The sequence below is a fragment of the Dermochelys coriacea genome, chromosome 21 (assembly GCF_009764565.3).
Source record: "Dermochelys coriacea isolate rDerCor1 chromosome 21, rDerCor1.pri.v4, whole genome shotgun sequence".
In the NCBI taxonomy this organism is placed as follows: domain Eukaryota; kingdom Metazoa; phylum Chordata; order Testudines; family Dermochelyidae; genus Dermochelys; species Dermochelys coriacea.
Genome location: NC_050088.1, coordinates 3120714 through 3132322, shown reverse-complemented (window position 1 = coordinate 3132322; position 11609 = coordinate 3120714). Strand labels below are relative to the sequence as shown.

The following is an 11609-nucleotide window of genomic DNA, read 5'->3' as shown; positions in this document are numbered from 1 at the left end:
GCTGCAATTTCTGAGCAGCAAATGTGAGACAAATGGTGTGAGTGTTTGGTTTACTGAAGGGGTCTTTTTATCATATAGTACAAAATGTAATGGGATTCTGTTTGAGCTCTATAACCTGCTCCGTATAGAGGATGCTACTAAATCGTATCACTGAGCTAGATGCTAAAAGCTAACAAACATAAATAAATAAATAAAGGTCTGTTAGCAAGGAATTCATATTTCCTGGTGTTTCTAGAAAAGTAGAAGTTGAGGCACTTACTGAGTGGAAGGAGGGTTTTGTGGTTAAGGTATCAGACTGGGACCCAGGGAGATCTGGGTTCAGTATGTAACTTTATCATGAACTTTTTGGATGATGTTGGACAAATCACTTAATCTGTCTGTCTTTTTTGTCTGTAAACTGAGGATATTAATACTTTCTCTCTTGTTTAATTAGGTTGGAAGCTCCTTGGAATGGGGACTGCCTGTTACTAAGTGTATGTACATCATCTCAGTTGGGATCCCTGGGTGTACTGTAATACAAATTAAGAGTAGTAATATACTGGCATGCTAAATTTCTGATGCTTTATTATTCGAAGTTCAAATGCTGAGGCTTCTTAAGGTTAACCTCAATAGATTATTAGACCTGATTAGTCTGTATATGTCCATTCAGTAAGTTCCACTTGCACAAATTTAATATAAATCAGCCCCAAACCAAGTCTGTAGATCTGAGGTAGTGACAATTTGCAGCAAGAGCAAATTTCCCCCACATCTCCCATGGGAAAATCTATGTGCACCATGCCATCCTGTCACACACACAGACTTGATTAAGCGACACCTTTATGTCAAAATCATGAAAGGATATGTGCAGTGGCAGCACCCTCTGCTGACAAGAAACCGTCTACACGTTATGCAGGTATTGCCCAGTTGGATCTTCTGCTGGACAAATTAAGGACATTGTTGGATGCAGGGCTGTTGAAGCTAGCCAGGATATTAGAGGGACAAGGTGGGTGAGGTCATATCTTTTATTGGACCAACTTCTATTGGTGAGAGGGAGAGAAGCTTTCAAGCTAGCCAGAGCTATCGCACCCGCTTTGGCTCTCTACGTTAAAATCCGAGGGGTTAGCGGTAGACAATAACCAGTGACCGTCTAGTATCCCCCGCACAAGTGCAGAGAACAGGGCCCAAAGAGATGGGCATATCCCGTCATCCGGCTCGGGATTGTGTGGGTGTGTTAACGCCGATGAATGGGATCCACCCCATGCTAAGTGTGGTGCCAAGAGTTGGGGGGCGTGCTCATGAAGGAAAGCAACTGGGTGGGCAAGTTGGGGGGTGCCCTGTGGGGTGGGGGGGCAAGTTGGGGGGTGCCCCACCTCTCAGAGCCCCAGTGCTCCCCCCCATCTCCTGCTCCCTTTGGTGTCCCCTGGTGGCCCCCCCTGTTCACTCTCCAATTGCCTCCCCCCCAGCTCCCTGCCTCCCCGCTTTCAGTCCCCAGGAGTCTATCACCAAATCACCCCAATGGTTCCTTCCACTTCTCGCCACCCCTCCCCCCAACACACAATGGTTCCTTCCGCCCGCGGCCGTGGCCGTGTTCGCGCGGCGGGGCTGCTGATAAAGTTTTTCCCCAGAAAGCCTTGCGGCGCTTTGCGGCTTCTCGCGAGACTTGCCGATCTCGCCCGCTTCCCACGATGGCGGCTCCCGCGGCGACCGAGCCCCGGCCTCGCACGCGGGACGTGCTGATCCCCGGAGGCCCGGCGGATTTCGGGTCGCTGCTGCTGTCGGCCCCGGTGCTGGCGGGGCTGGAGGCCGCCGGGTTCCTGAGGCCTTCGCCGGTGCAGCTGAAGGCCATTCCGCTGGGGCGCTGCGGCCTGGGTGAGTGGGCGCGGGGGGCTGCCGGGGGGGAGGGGAGGGGCGGGTTCGGGAGCTGGGGCCTGCTTCCCAAGGGAAGGAGCGATGGGTAGAGGCTCGGCCCCTGTTCGTGCACGGGGAGTCTGTGAAGCCCTTAATAACACTTTTCAGAGCAGCAGCCGTGTTAGTCTGTATTCGCAAAAAGAAAAGGAGTACCCGTGGCACCTTAGAGACTAACAAATTTGTTAGTCTCTAAGGTGCCACCAGACCTAAGAGTGGCTATCCTTCAACAAAAAAGCTTCAAAAACAGACTCCAACGAGAGACTGCTGAATTGGAATTAATTTGAAGACTGGATACAATTAACTTAGGCTTGAATAGAGACTGGGAATGGATGAGTCATGACACAAAGTAAAACTATTTCCCCATGGTATTTCTCCCTCCCACCCCACCCCCCACTGTTCCTCTGATATTCTTGTTAACTGCTGGAATTAGCCTACCTTGCTTGTCACCATGAAAGGTTTTCCTCCTTCCCCCCCCTGCTGCTGGTGATGGCTTATCTTAAGTGATCACTCAGACTAACAGGGCTGCTACTCTGAAACTTTTCCTCACAGTGTGTATGATAAACCCATTGTTTCATGTTCTCTGTGTGTGTGTATATAAATCTCTCCTCTGCTTTTTCCACCAAATGCATCCGATGAAGTGAGCTGTAGCTCACGAAAGCTTATGCTCTAATAAATTTGTTAGTCTCTAAGGTGCCACGGGTACTCCTTTTCTTAATAACACTGCATCACCTGGGCGACACTCTTCTGGCTGCTGCCTGACTTGGGCCCTTCAAACCTTTTCAGATCTCATCGTGCAGGCAAAATCTGGCACTGGCAAAACCTGTGTGTTCTCGACCATTGCCCTTGATTCCCTCATACTGGAAAACCCAGCAACCCAGGTGAGAGCCTTGAAGATGTGGTGGTTCGTAGGGGCCTGGGAGCATCTCCAGGTCCTTGTCCAAGGTATTTGAATAACCAGAGAGATCACCACCTAGTTGCAGGACAGGATATTGGTCAATTTATGCAGGGGCTGTGTGGCTGTCTACATTTGAATGACGCATATCATGTATTTTACTGTTAAATCTCAGTGCCTTGATGTCAGAAGCTCCTAGTAAGAATGCAGTGCTGCAGAGCTGTTGATTTATTTTGTAATCTGTAAAAAGAAAAGGAGTACTTGTGGCACCTTAGAGACTAACAAATTTATTAGAGCATAAGCTTTCGTGAGCTACAGCTCACTGCATCCGATGAAGTGAGCTGTAGCTCACGAAAGCTTATGCTCTAATAAATTTGTTAGTCTCTAAGGTGCCACAAGTACTCCTTTTCTTTTTGCGAATACAGACTAACACGGCTGCTACTCTGAAATTTGTAATCTGTGTTAGTAGTAGATTGCTTGATAGGTTATAATGAAATAAATATGCGGGGACCCTAAGGGAAACATGCCTCCCTTGTTGGTCGTTTTTAGGCTTTACAAGCACAAAAAAGTATCTTGTTGGCTCGACAACCTCAGTGACAGAAATATTTTCTTAGGACCAGTATATCATGGACTGTGATAATAGATTTCAAAGTAGCAGCCTTGTTAGTCTGTATTCACAAAAAAGAAAAGGAGTACTTGTGGCACCTTAGAGACTAACACATTTATTTGAGCATAAGCTTTCGTGAGCTACAGCATCCGATGAAGTGAACTGTAGCTCACAAAAGCTTATGCTCAAATAAATTTTAGTCTCTAAGGTGCCACAAATACTCCTTTTCTTTTTTGTGATAGGTTGGCCTAGGTGAAAGTCTACTATCAATATGCCTCAAATCTACTCTTCAGGGGGAGCTTTTACGGGGTCTGTAGGAATTCAGTCTATACTTATTGATTTGGGTGGGGGGTGGGTGGGAAGACCTGTCCAGTAAGAACTGGACTTGACTTCCAAGGAGTGTTACGCAAGTCATGAAACAGCTGATGGTAAAAACTTTGTCACTGGCCACTTAAACTGTAGTTAAAGCAGTGATGTAGAGGTGAAAAACTGCATCTAATCCACTGAGCCATCACTGTCCTTTCAAAGCCCAATTCTTTATTTCAGATCCTGGTCTTAGCTCCTACAAGAGAAATTGCAGTGCAGATTCATGCTGTTATCACAACTATTGGAATCAAAATGGAGGGCTTGGAATGTCACGTCTTCATTGGAGGGACTCCTTTGAACCAAGACAAAATGAGACTAAAAAAGTGTCACATAGCTGTAGGCTCTCCAGGTAAGAGCACACTTGACTGTACTTTAGTCACAATTCAGTGACATGCTTTTCAACAGTACAATATTTGGTACATAAATGCACTCTTGAATTCTTGATTCTTGTCCCACAGTTAGAGAGGACAGTTTCAAAGCCTGAAGCAAAAGAAAATTAGACCAGAGAAGTATTTTTAGTGAGTGATTAGTCTAAATATGCTTTTAAAAAAAGATTTATTAAATAAGGGGTTAGGTAACAAGTCTTTGATTTGCAACAGATAGTGTCTTGTCTTGTCTCAACCAGATTCTTTTCATATATATTTTTGGGGCTCAAGTGTCTCACTTCTCTCTCTTATCATGTAGGTCGAATAAAGCAGCTCATAGAATTGGACTGTCTGAATACAGCCAGTATCCGCCTTTTCATTCTTGATGAAGCTGACAAGCTTCTGGAAGAAGGCAGCTTCCAGGAACAAATCAAGTAAGAAAAATACTAGTGTTTCTGTCATACGCCTAGCAGTAGTTTTAACATGCAGAATCTTTCGGCTCTAAAACATGCATTATGTGGGATACATTCACTTTCAATATCTTACTTTCTCTTAGCTGGATTTATTCTTCTTTGCCAGCCAACAAACAGATGCTGGCTGTTTCTGCTACCTACCCTGAATCATTGGCTAATGCTTTGACCAGGTACATGAGAGACCCTACCTTTGTGAGGTTGAATCCCACTGACCCAAGTCTCATTGGTATGTATAAGTTGCACATTCATAACTTCAGTGTTTTTAGGCAAATAAAATCTGAATTTATTTAACATTCAGCTACAAGTATAATTAATAAAAACAAAAAACATTTCAAAATACTTGGTTTATCACTTTTATTTCATGATTTGTTCAAAAAAGTGCTTATACCCCAACTTTTCTTAGGCAAAGTATCTATGATGAGAGAGTGGTTTTTTTTTCTCTCTGTTATGGGTTATCTTTTTTCCAAAGCTTCAAGAAAAGATTTCAAACTTGAAAGAAAAATAGCCTTCCAGATTCAAATTCAGCATGCGGTGATAATTAGTTAACTAATATTTCCTATTCTTTAACGTTCTTGTTCTAGTTACTACATATTTGAATCAACTTTTTAATACCAATTCATTGTGAGCTTTTTGTACTGTTAACCTTACCATGCTTTGATTTCTTGCACAGGGTTGAAGCAATATTACAAAATTGTGAATTCTCATTCACTTCCTCATAAGACTTTTGAGGAGAAGGCGCAGCACTTGCAGGAGCTCTTCAGTAAGATTCCATTTAATCAGGCCTTGGTCTTCTCAAATCTGCATAGCAGGTAACAAGAACTTCTTAAACTAACAAAATGATATTTGCAGATGTTTGTGAACAGTGGGCATAATATATTCCATTTTTATAGCACTTTTTGTAAAGAGCCCAAAGTACTACACAACCTGCATGCAAATTTCAACTCCGAAATGCTACCGTTTCTGGAACACAGGGCTGCAGCTTGAATGGGTGGTACATAGTTCTAAGTGTGTGTAGGGGTAGGGGGGAATTTTGATATCAGGGCAATTTTTGCATTTACGTGAGTGCTGTGGGAACTAATGTCTGTGCACGGTTGATTTTTGAAGTCTCAGCTGAAAGATCCACCAGTTTCAAAATTGCAAAGTGTCATTGTATCTAACTTAACAAGATGAATGGCTGAGACAACTGCTGGAATTTTAATCTTTGGCTGTAAAGGAGTGAAAGTTCAGATCTGATGCTTAGCTTGTTAAGTCATCTTCAGTCTGTCATCTTGAAGAAACCCGGGAAGTACGTAATTTTATTTACAACCTTTATATACTTATGTTGTATTAGGGCTCAACATCTGGCTGAAGTATTGACATCCAAAGGTTTTCCTGCTGTGTGCATTTCAGGCAAGTGCATTTGGAACTTACTGCTTCTGTTAATTGGAATTCTGTATGAAACTGACCTAAAGTCACTGCAGAAATGTTGCCATTGGAGTATTCAGGACATAGCCGGGGGACTTGAGGGCATTTATATGAATAATTTACAGATAATGTTTGACCATTCATATTTCTTGCATGTTCACTGAGAATCTTTAAATATTTGCTTAACTTTATTTTTTTGTTATTGGTTAGATGGTTCAGTTACTTCATCTTGTTTTCCAGTCTGTACTAGGGAACCCCGTTTATGCTTTGGAGTACTGTAACAGATTGATGTATTTGGAAAGGAAAGTCCTTTTGTCTGAAATTTTCAGAAGGGTGTGTCTGGAGTTATTTGATGTATTTGTGCACTTATTAAGTATCTCTCAATTAGAAGCCAATAAAATAAAGCTCAGCACAGTTATAACAAAACCATCCTTTTTTTGTTTGTTTTTGTAATTATCACTAATCCCTTTTCTTTGTCTCCCCTTGCTGTAAGAATATTTGCATCTTTATGGTAGTTAGTAAGTCAAATTTATTTGCATTCCATGTTACCCAAATTTATTATAACACTTGAGAAAGGGATAATCTCTCTTAAAAAGAGATTAATTTTATACCCTACTTTGTTAATCATGTTTTCAAATTTGTCTACTTTTCAGTCATCTCCATTTCCTGGTGTAAATACAACATGCCTTAAAATTAGTGCCTGAAGGATGGATGCCACTTCATTAGCTTTCAGGAGTAGAATTTACTGAGCCCTGTTTTCCCTGGATTTGAGCAGCACAAGGCTAAATAATCTAAATACTCTTTCAGTTTCTAAATATTCACTTTTGTTTCTTCAGGAAGTATGAATCAGAACCAGCGTCTTGATGCTATGGCTAAATTGAAGCAGTTCCATTGTAGAGTCCTGATTTCTACAGACTTAGTGAGTGTTGTGTTTTTTTTGTTTTGTTTTTTCTGATAAGTAGTTCTCTAGAATATATAAATTCCTGTACTGTAGAGCTGACTTGGAAATAGATCTGACTTAGCAGTATTTATAGAACATTTATCTGAAAATAGTAATTTTCTGTCTCTGGGGAGCATACAAACTGCCACCCAGTTTTCATTTTCAGAAAAGAAAACCAATTTTCAAAGTCTTTTTAAAAACACATAAAGTTTAAATACTTATTTCTTTTTAATTACCTTTTTATAGTTAGGCTCTGGGAGGCTGTATGAATTTCAAAGAAATAAGTCTATCTTTTTTGGTGGTGGTACAGAGGAACAGAGGTTACTGTTCTCCTTCATGTGATACCAACACAACACCTCTTTCACATTTTAAAGATAGCTGTAGCAATATCTCTTTTGTGAGTGGCACATGAGTATTGGCCATGGTACAATTTTTTTCTTTATACTTAAAAACATGAAAAGACAGGGCAAGGCTATTCAATACTTCAATGCTTGAAGTTCTACCACCGAAAAATATTACTGTCCTGTATATTTCTCCTAAGCTGGGAGCATATGTGCTTCCTTAGTACCCAGACATCTGCTTATTCTTCCTCTATGGTAATACAAATGATCCTCCAGTTGTACATCTCAATGCAGAGTGTTTATACACTTATTTCTAGCTAACCTAAGCAAGCCAGGAAACTAGTTTTCACATACAGTGTATTGACATACATAGAATTTACAGAAGGGCCTCCTGAATTGATAGATGAACTGCATTTCTTATGACTAGTCACTACTACCTCTGTTTTTTCTCCTCTCCTCAAGACTTCTCGCGGAATTGATGCTGAGAAGGTTAATCTTGTTATCAACCTGGATGTGCCTTTGGACTGGGAAACATACATGCATCGGATTGGCAGAGCTGGACGCTTTGGTAAAACGCTGTTGTGGGGTTGTGTAGCTGGAAGCAGTGCATATGTGGAACTGGCTAGCTAATTCTTCCCTCGCTCCCTGTATTGTAGGAACCTTAGGCTTAGCTGTGACATACTGTTGCCGTGGGGAGGAAGAGAATATGATGATGAAAATTGCACAGAAATGTAATCTTCAGCTTCTTCCTTTACCAGGTACAATCTGTCTCCTGAATATGTCTGCATTATATTCTCTTGGTTATTTTTTTGGTTTTAATGTGACAGTTGAATTCACAGGTGGTCATCATGAACTGTGGTTTAATCTACAGCTACTATGCTAAGTCTAATAGCTAAATATATGTCTTGTAAGGCAGAGTGTTGGTACTGATAACGTACATAAATAGCTCTTAACTAGGTGGCCTGTAGCTTTATTTTAAAATCACTGCAATTATACAAAGCAATGCAAAATTAAAACTGCGTGTACACTTAGTGATTGATTTTCATAAAAGGCAATGGGAACTACAGAGTGATGTGCTGAGGTCTTCTGGGCTTTATGGGTGCAATAGTGGAGTGGAAGAGAAAGGAACAGGGAAATCTGAATGGATTCACCATCATCACTTTTCCCCAATAACAGAATTTACCTGTTAACAATGCTTTGCATTTTCCTTTCCGTGCCCCTCTTAACATTTTTAATATATCTTAAAACTGATGTTTTTAATTAGGATGTATGCTGTAGCAGAGAGATAATACTGTATTATGTTTGACATTGTTAGCCATAAATATACCTTCTAATGACCTGAGTTATTACTCTTCTCTAAGATTACCCTTAGAATAATAGGTATAGTTTACTATGAAAAATTATGAAAAGAATGATGGCATTCTAATAGAGAAATGCATCTATTGTATTTTTTAAAAAACAAAACTTTCACCAGAAATACTGGTAATATTTATGAAAAAAGAGCAAATTTGACAACTGTCACTTTACAATCTGTTATGATTTGGGATTTTGTTATATAGCATGCAAAACATATTTGTTTCCTCGGGATCAAGGAAGAAGTCTTGTGCTGCTTTTGACTGAATGGCTGATTTTTTCTGTTGTGCAGAACCTGTACCCACTGGATTGATGGAGCAATTTGCCCAGTGGGATGTAGAGGTCACAGCTATTGCCCATGCAGATGCTTCAATGAGTGCTCATATCTTGACCCATAAAAGACCAGAGGGGTCAGTGCAGCACATGCACATAAATAGCTGTGCTCAGATACCTCAATGTGATCCTACTGTTCCAGGAGAAAATTCTTCCATGTCCAAGCCAAGAAGGGTTTTGAAACAGAAGCAACTACTAAAAGGCTGCCCAGATCATGCAAATGCAGAAAAAACTAGCAAGAGTCCAAAGACATTAAACTTCAACACACAACAGAGAAATCAAATGGCAACGGCTTGCAAAACCACTGAACAAAATGTTGATCAACATCTGAACAAGGAAACCTTGAAAAATACACTCCCCAAAATTCCTTGCCTGTCATCGTTTAAGAACCCACAGCCTACCATTCCATGGAGCTTTGCAGAGTTTGTTGAAGACTATGAGTACTTCATTAAAGAAGGGTTGGAGAAACGGGTTGAAATCATAAGAAGCTACACAGGCCCTGGAGAGCAGTACCAGCACCCTAAAAATGGTGCTTTCGAAAAGAAAGGGATGGAAGAGACCATGTACTCAGTAGCAGAGCGTGTATCATTTAGGGACACTGATAGTGATAGTAACTCGTACAGTTCCAGAGCTTCCTCTCATAGTGGAGAAAGCAAGTCATATTTTGAAGCCTCTTCAGATACTCAAGAGAGAGGAAGTGATGTGCTCATTATAGATCAGGCTCCGCTAAACTATTCCCAAAGCATAAGCTGCTCCCTGAGCCCAGTGGAGCACCAACAGATGCCACAAATCCAAAAGCACAGTCAGGTGAAAAAGAAGGTGGTGAAACGAAATTCCAAACGATGTAAGAAAAGCCACCATCAACAATCCCCCAGTCCTCCAAAGAGAGGAGCCCAGGAAGACTGTTCATACAGCCCTCAGGATGAGATCTCTCCTGGCTTTTCCTACGAGACTTGGAATTATGAAGAATACTGGAAGTCGTATTACCGAACATGGCAGAGTTACTATGCTTCTCACTCTTACTATAGGAAATTTCATAGGCATTTTAACTGGATGACTGCTTATCACGCCAACTCTGTCTATCTTCAGGAACTGCTGAAGAATGATTGGTGATGGGAGAGCAATCTTCACTGCAAAAGGACCTGAGATTTACCAAGAGCTATCATCTAAGCTCAGAAATTGACTTAAAATAAACAGACGTCTGTTTTTTTTTTTTTTTTAGACTGAAGTAAAAAAAAATTTTTTTATAAGTAAACCCTTTCTGGGTAAATGTTTTATATGCATTTCAGTGAATTGGCGTTGCAACAAATATTTGTCAATAAATAGAAATGACTTGTCTTGTACATTTGGATGCTCAGTTTCAAGCTTAAGTGAACAAAAATGCTGAATCGGATTTAGGACACTTTTTAGATGTAAGAAACCACATTTAAAAAAACCAAACTCAGCTAAGTATACTGTCATCTATAATTTTCTGTGCTATTCCTTGTTTTTGTGATACTCCGTGGGTGAGATTGCATTTGTCATTAAAAAACCTACAGAAGTTACTATTCAGGCACAGCTATCATTCCAGTTTTAGTGCTTTCTTAAGCAGAGCAAAAACTGCTCGTGCTATTTAATAGTGGCAGATTAATACCTGCTTATCTCAATTAATACATGTATTGCTAATTTAAATTGAATTAATTAAAACTGTATAAATAAACTTCCACAGCTAGGTTTGGTAGGCTATGTGATAGAGGAGGTTTTAATTAAATACAAAAAAATGCAGCTATCATAATTGGTCTCTCCCCCTGGGTGCTGCAGTAACAGACTTGCCATGGTTAAGGGAAAACTTTAATTAGAAATGAAATTACCTATTAGCCCTGAAACTAATTGGGATTCTTTGTTTTGGTCTTGATGTTGTTTTGTCTGTCTGAAGCCTGGAAAAAATGGGGGATTGGGTGGTTTAGGATATTGGTAATGGATATAGAATCTTTCCACTCTAGCTTCTTAATTCAAATCCAGCCTCAGTAGGATGCTTGAAAATTACCATCTGAAACCTTGTGCTGAGTCCTCTGTGAAGTGATCTGGGTCTCAGGCCGGTTCCTGGTTCACAAGTGTTAATTTCTCAGCCATCCACAGTTGATCCTGTTCTTGGGAGATGCCAGGACATAGCCTGAAGCCCTTTTAGTGGGAGGGTTGCTTCCTGCCTAGGAGTTAACATTCATTTATGGGGGGAAGCTTGCTGTTTCTACATGCACAAAGCTTGGGTAGAAGACTTCAAATGGAAGGGTGTTCAGTGTCAGCACCTTGCAGTTCATGTTGAGAAATGGTGAATTTGTCATCCACTGTAATTTAATATCAATCATTGTTACTTTAAAACTAGTATTGATATTTATGATGTATGTAAGTAGAAGACCCACTAGACATCAGCAGGCAAGTCCTGTGTTGTGCATGGCTGTACCTTTGATGCAATAATCGTGTTGAAATGTGCTGTATGGGCACACATTCCCAAGTTACTGCAGACCTCACGTTAATGTTAGGCAATCACAAAATACTTGCGCAAAGGCCAATGTTCAAGCTCTTGCTCTGTAGCAAAACTCCACCCCTTACTACTTAAACAATCCAAAGCTCCTTAAAAGGCTTGAGAGAGGTCTTTCATGGTGCAGTGA

General features: G+C 40.8%; 1 protein-coding gene across 2 annotated transcripts; it reads left to right on the top strand.

The window, feature by feature from the left end:
* Positions 1–1539: 1539 nt before the first annotated feature.
* Positions 1540–10304, top strand: DDX20 (DEAD-box helicase 20). Of its 2 annotated transcripts, none has more exons than XM_038380177.2 (11): positions 1540–1848; positions 2671–2765; positions 3933–4101; positions 4437–4551; positions 4674–4816; positions 5261–5399; positions 5921–5979; positions 6831–6913; positions 7738–7843; positions 7932–8033; positions 8921–10304. In XM_038380177.2, exons 1-11 carry the CDS (start codon positions 1665–1667, stop codon positions 10072–10074), a joined length of 2349 nt encoding a protein of 782 aa, XP_038236105.1. In that variant the 5' UTR covers positions 1540–1664; the 3' UTR covers positions 10075–10304. The 2 variants fall into 2 exon arrangements, with proteins under 2 accessions (XP_038236105.1, XP_043356284.1); XM_043500349.1 differs by lacking the exon at positions 1540–1848 and adding an exon at positions 1902–1977 and having other exon boundaries at positions 2598–2765.
* Positions 10305–11609: the final 1305 nt, after the last annotated feature.

Bases quoted from the DNA above. Each gene is read 5' to 3' on its own strand.
- DDX20 (XM_038380177.2), top strand. From the start codon at position 1,665: ATGGCGGCTCCCGCGGCGACCGAGCCCCGGCCTCGCACGCGGGACGTG. The intron at 5,400-5,920 runs GTAACAAGAACT...ATGTTGTATTAG, and splicing joins TTCTCAAATCTGCATAGCAG to GGCTCAACATCTGGCTGAAG. The intron at 5,980-6,830 runs GCAAGTGCATTT...TTGTTTCTTCAG, and splicing joins TCCTGCTGTGTGCATTTCAG to GAAGTATGAATCAGAACCAG.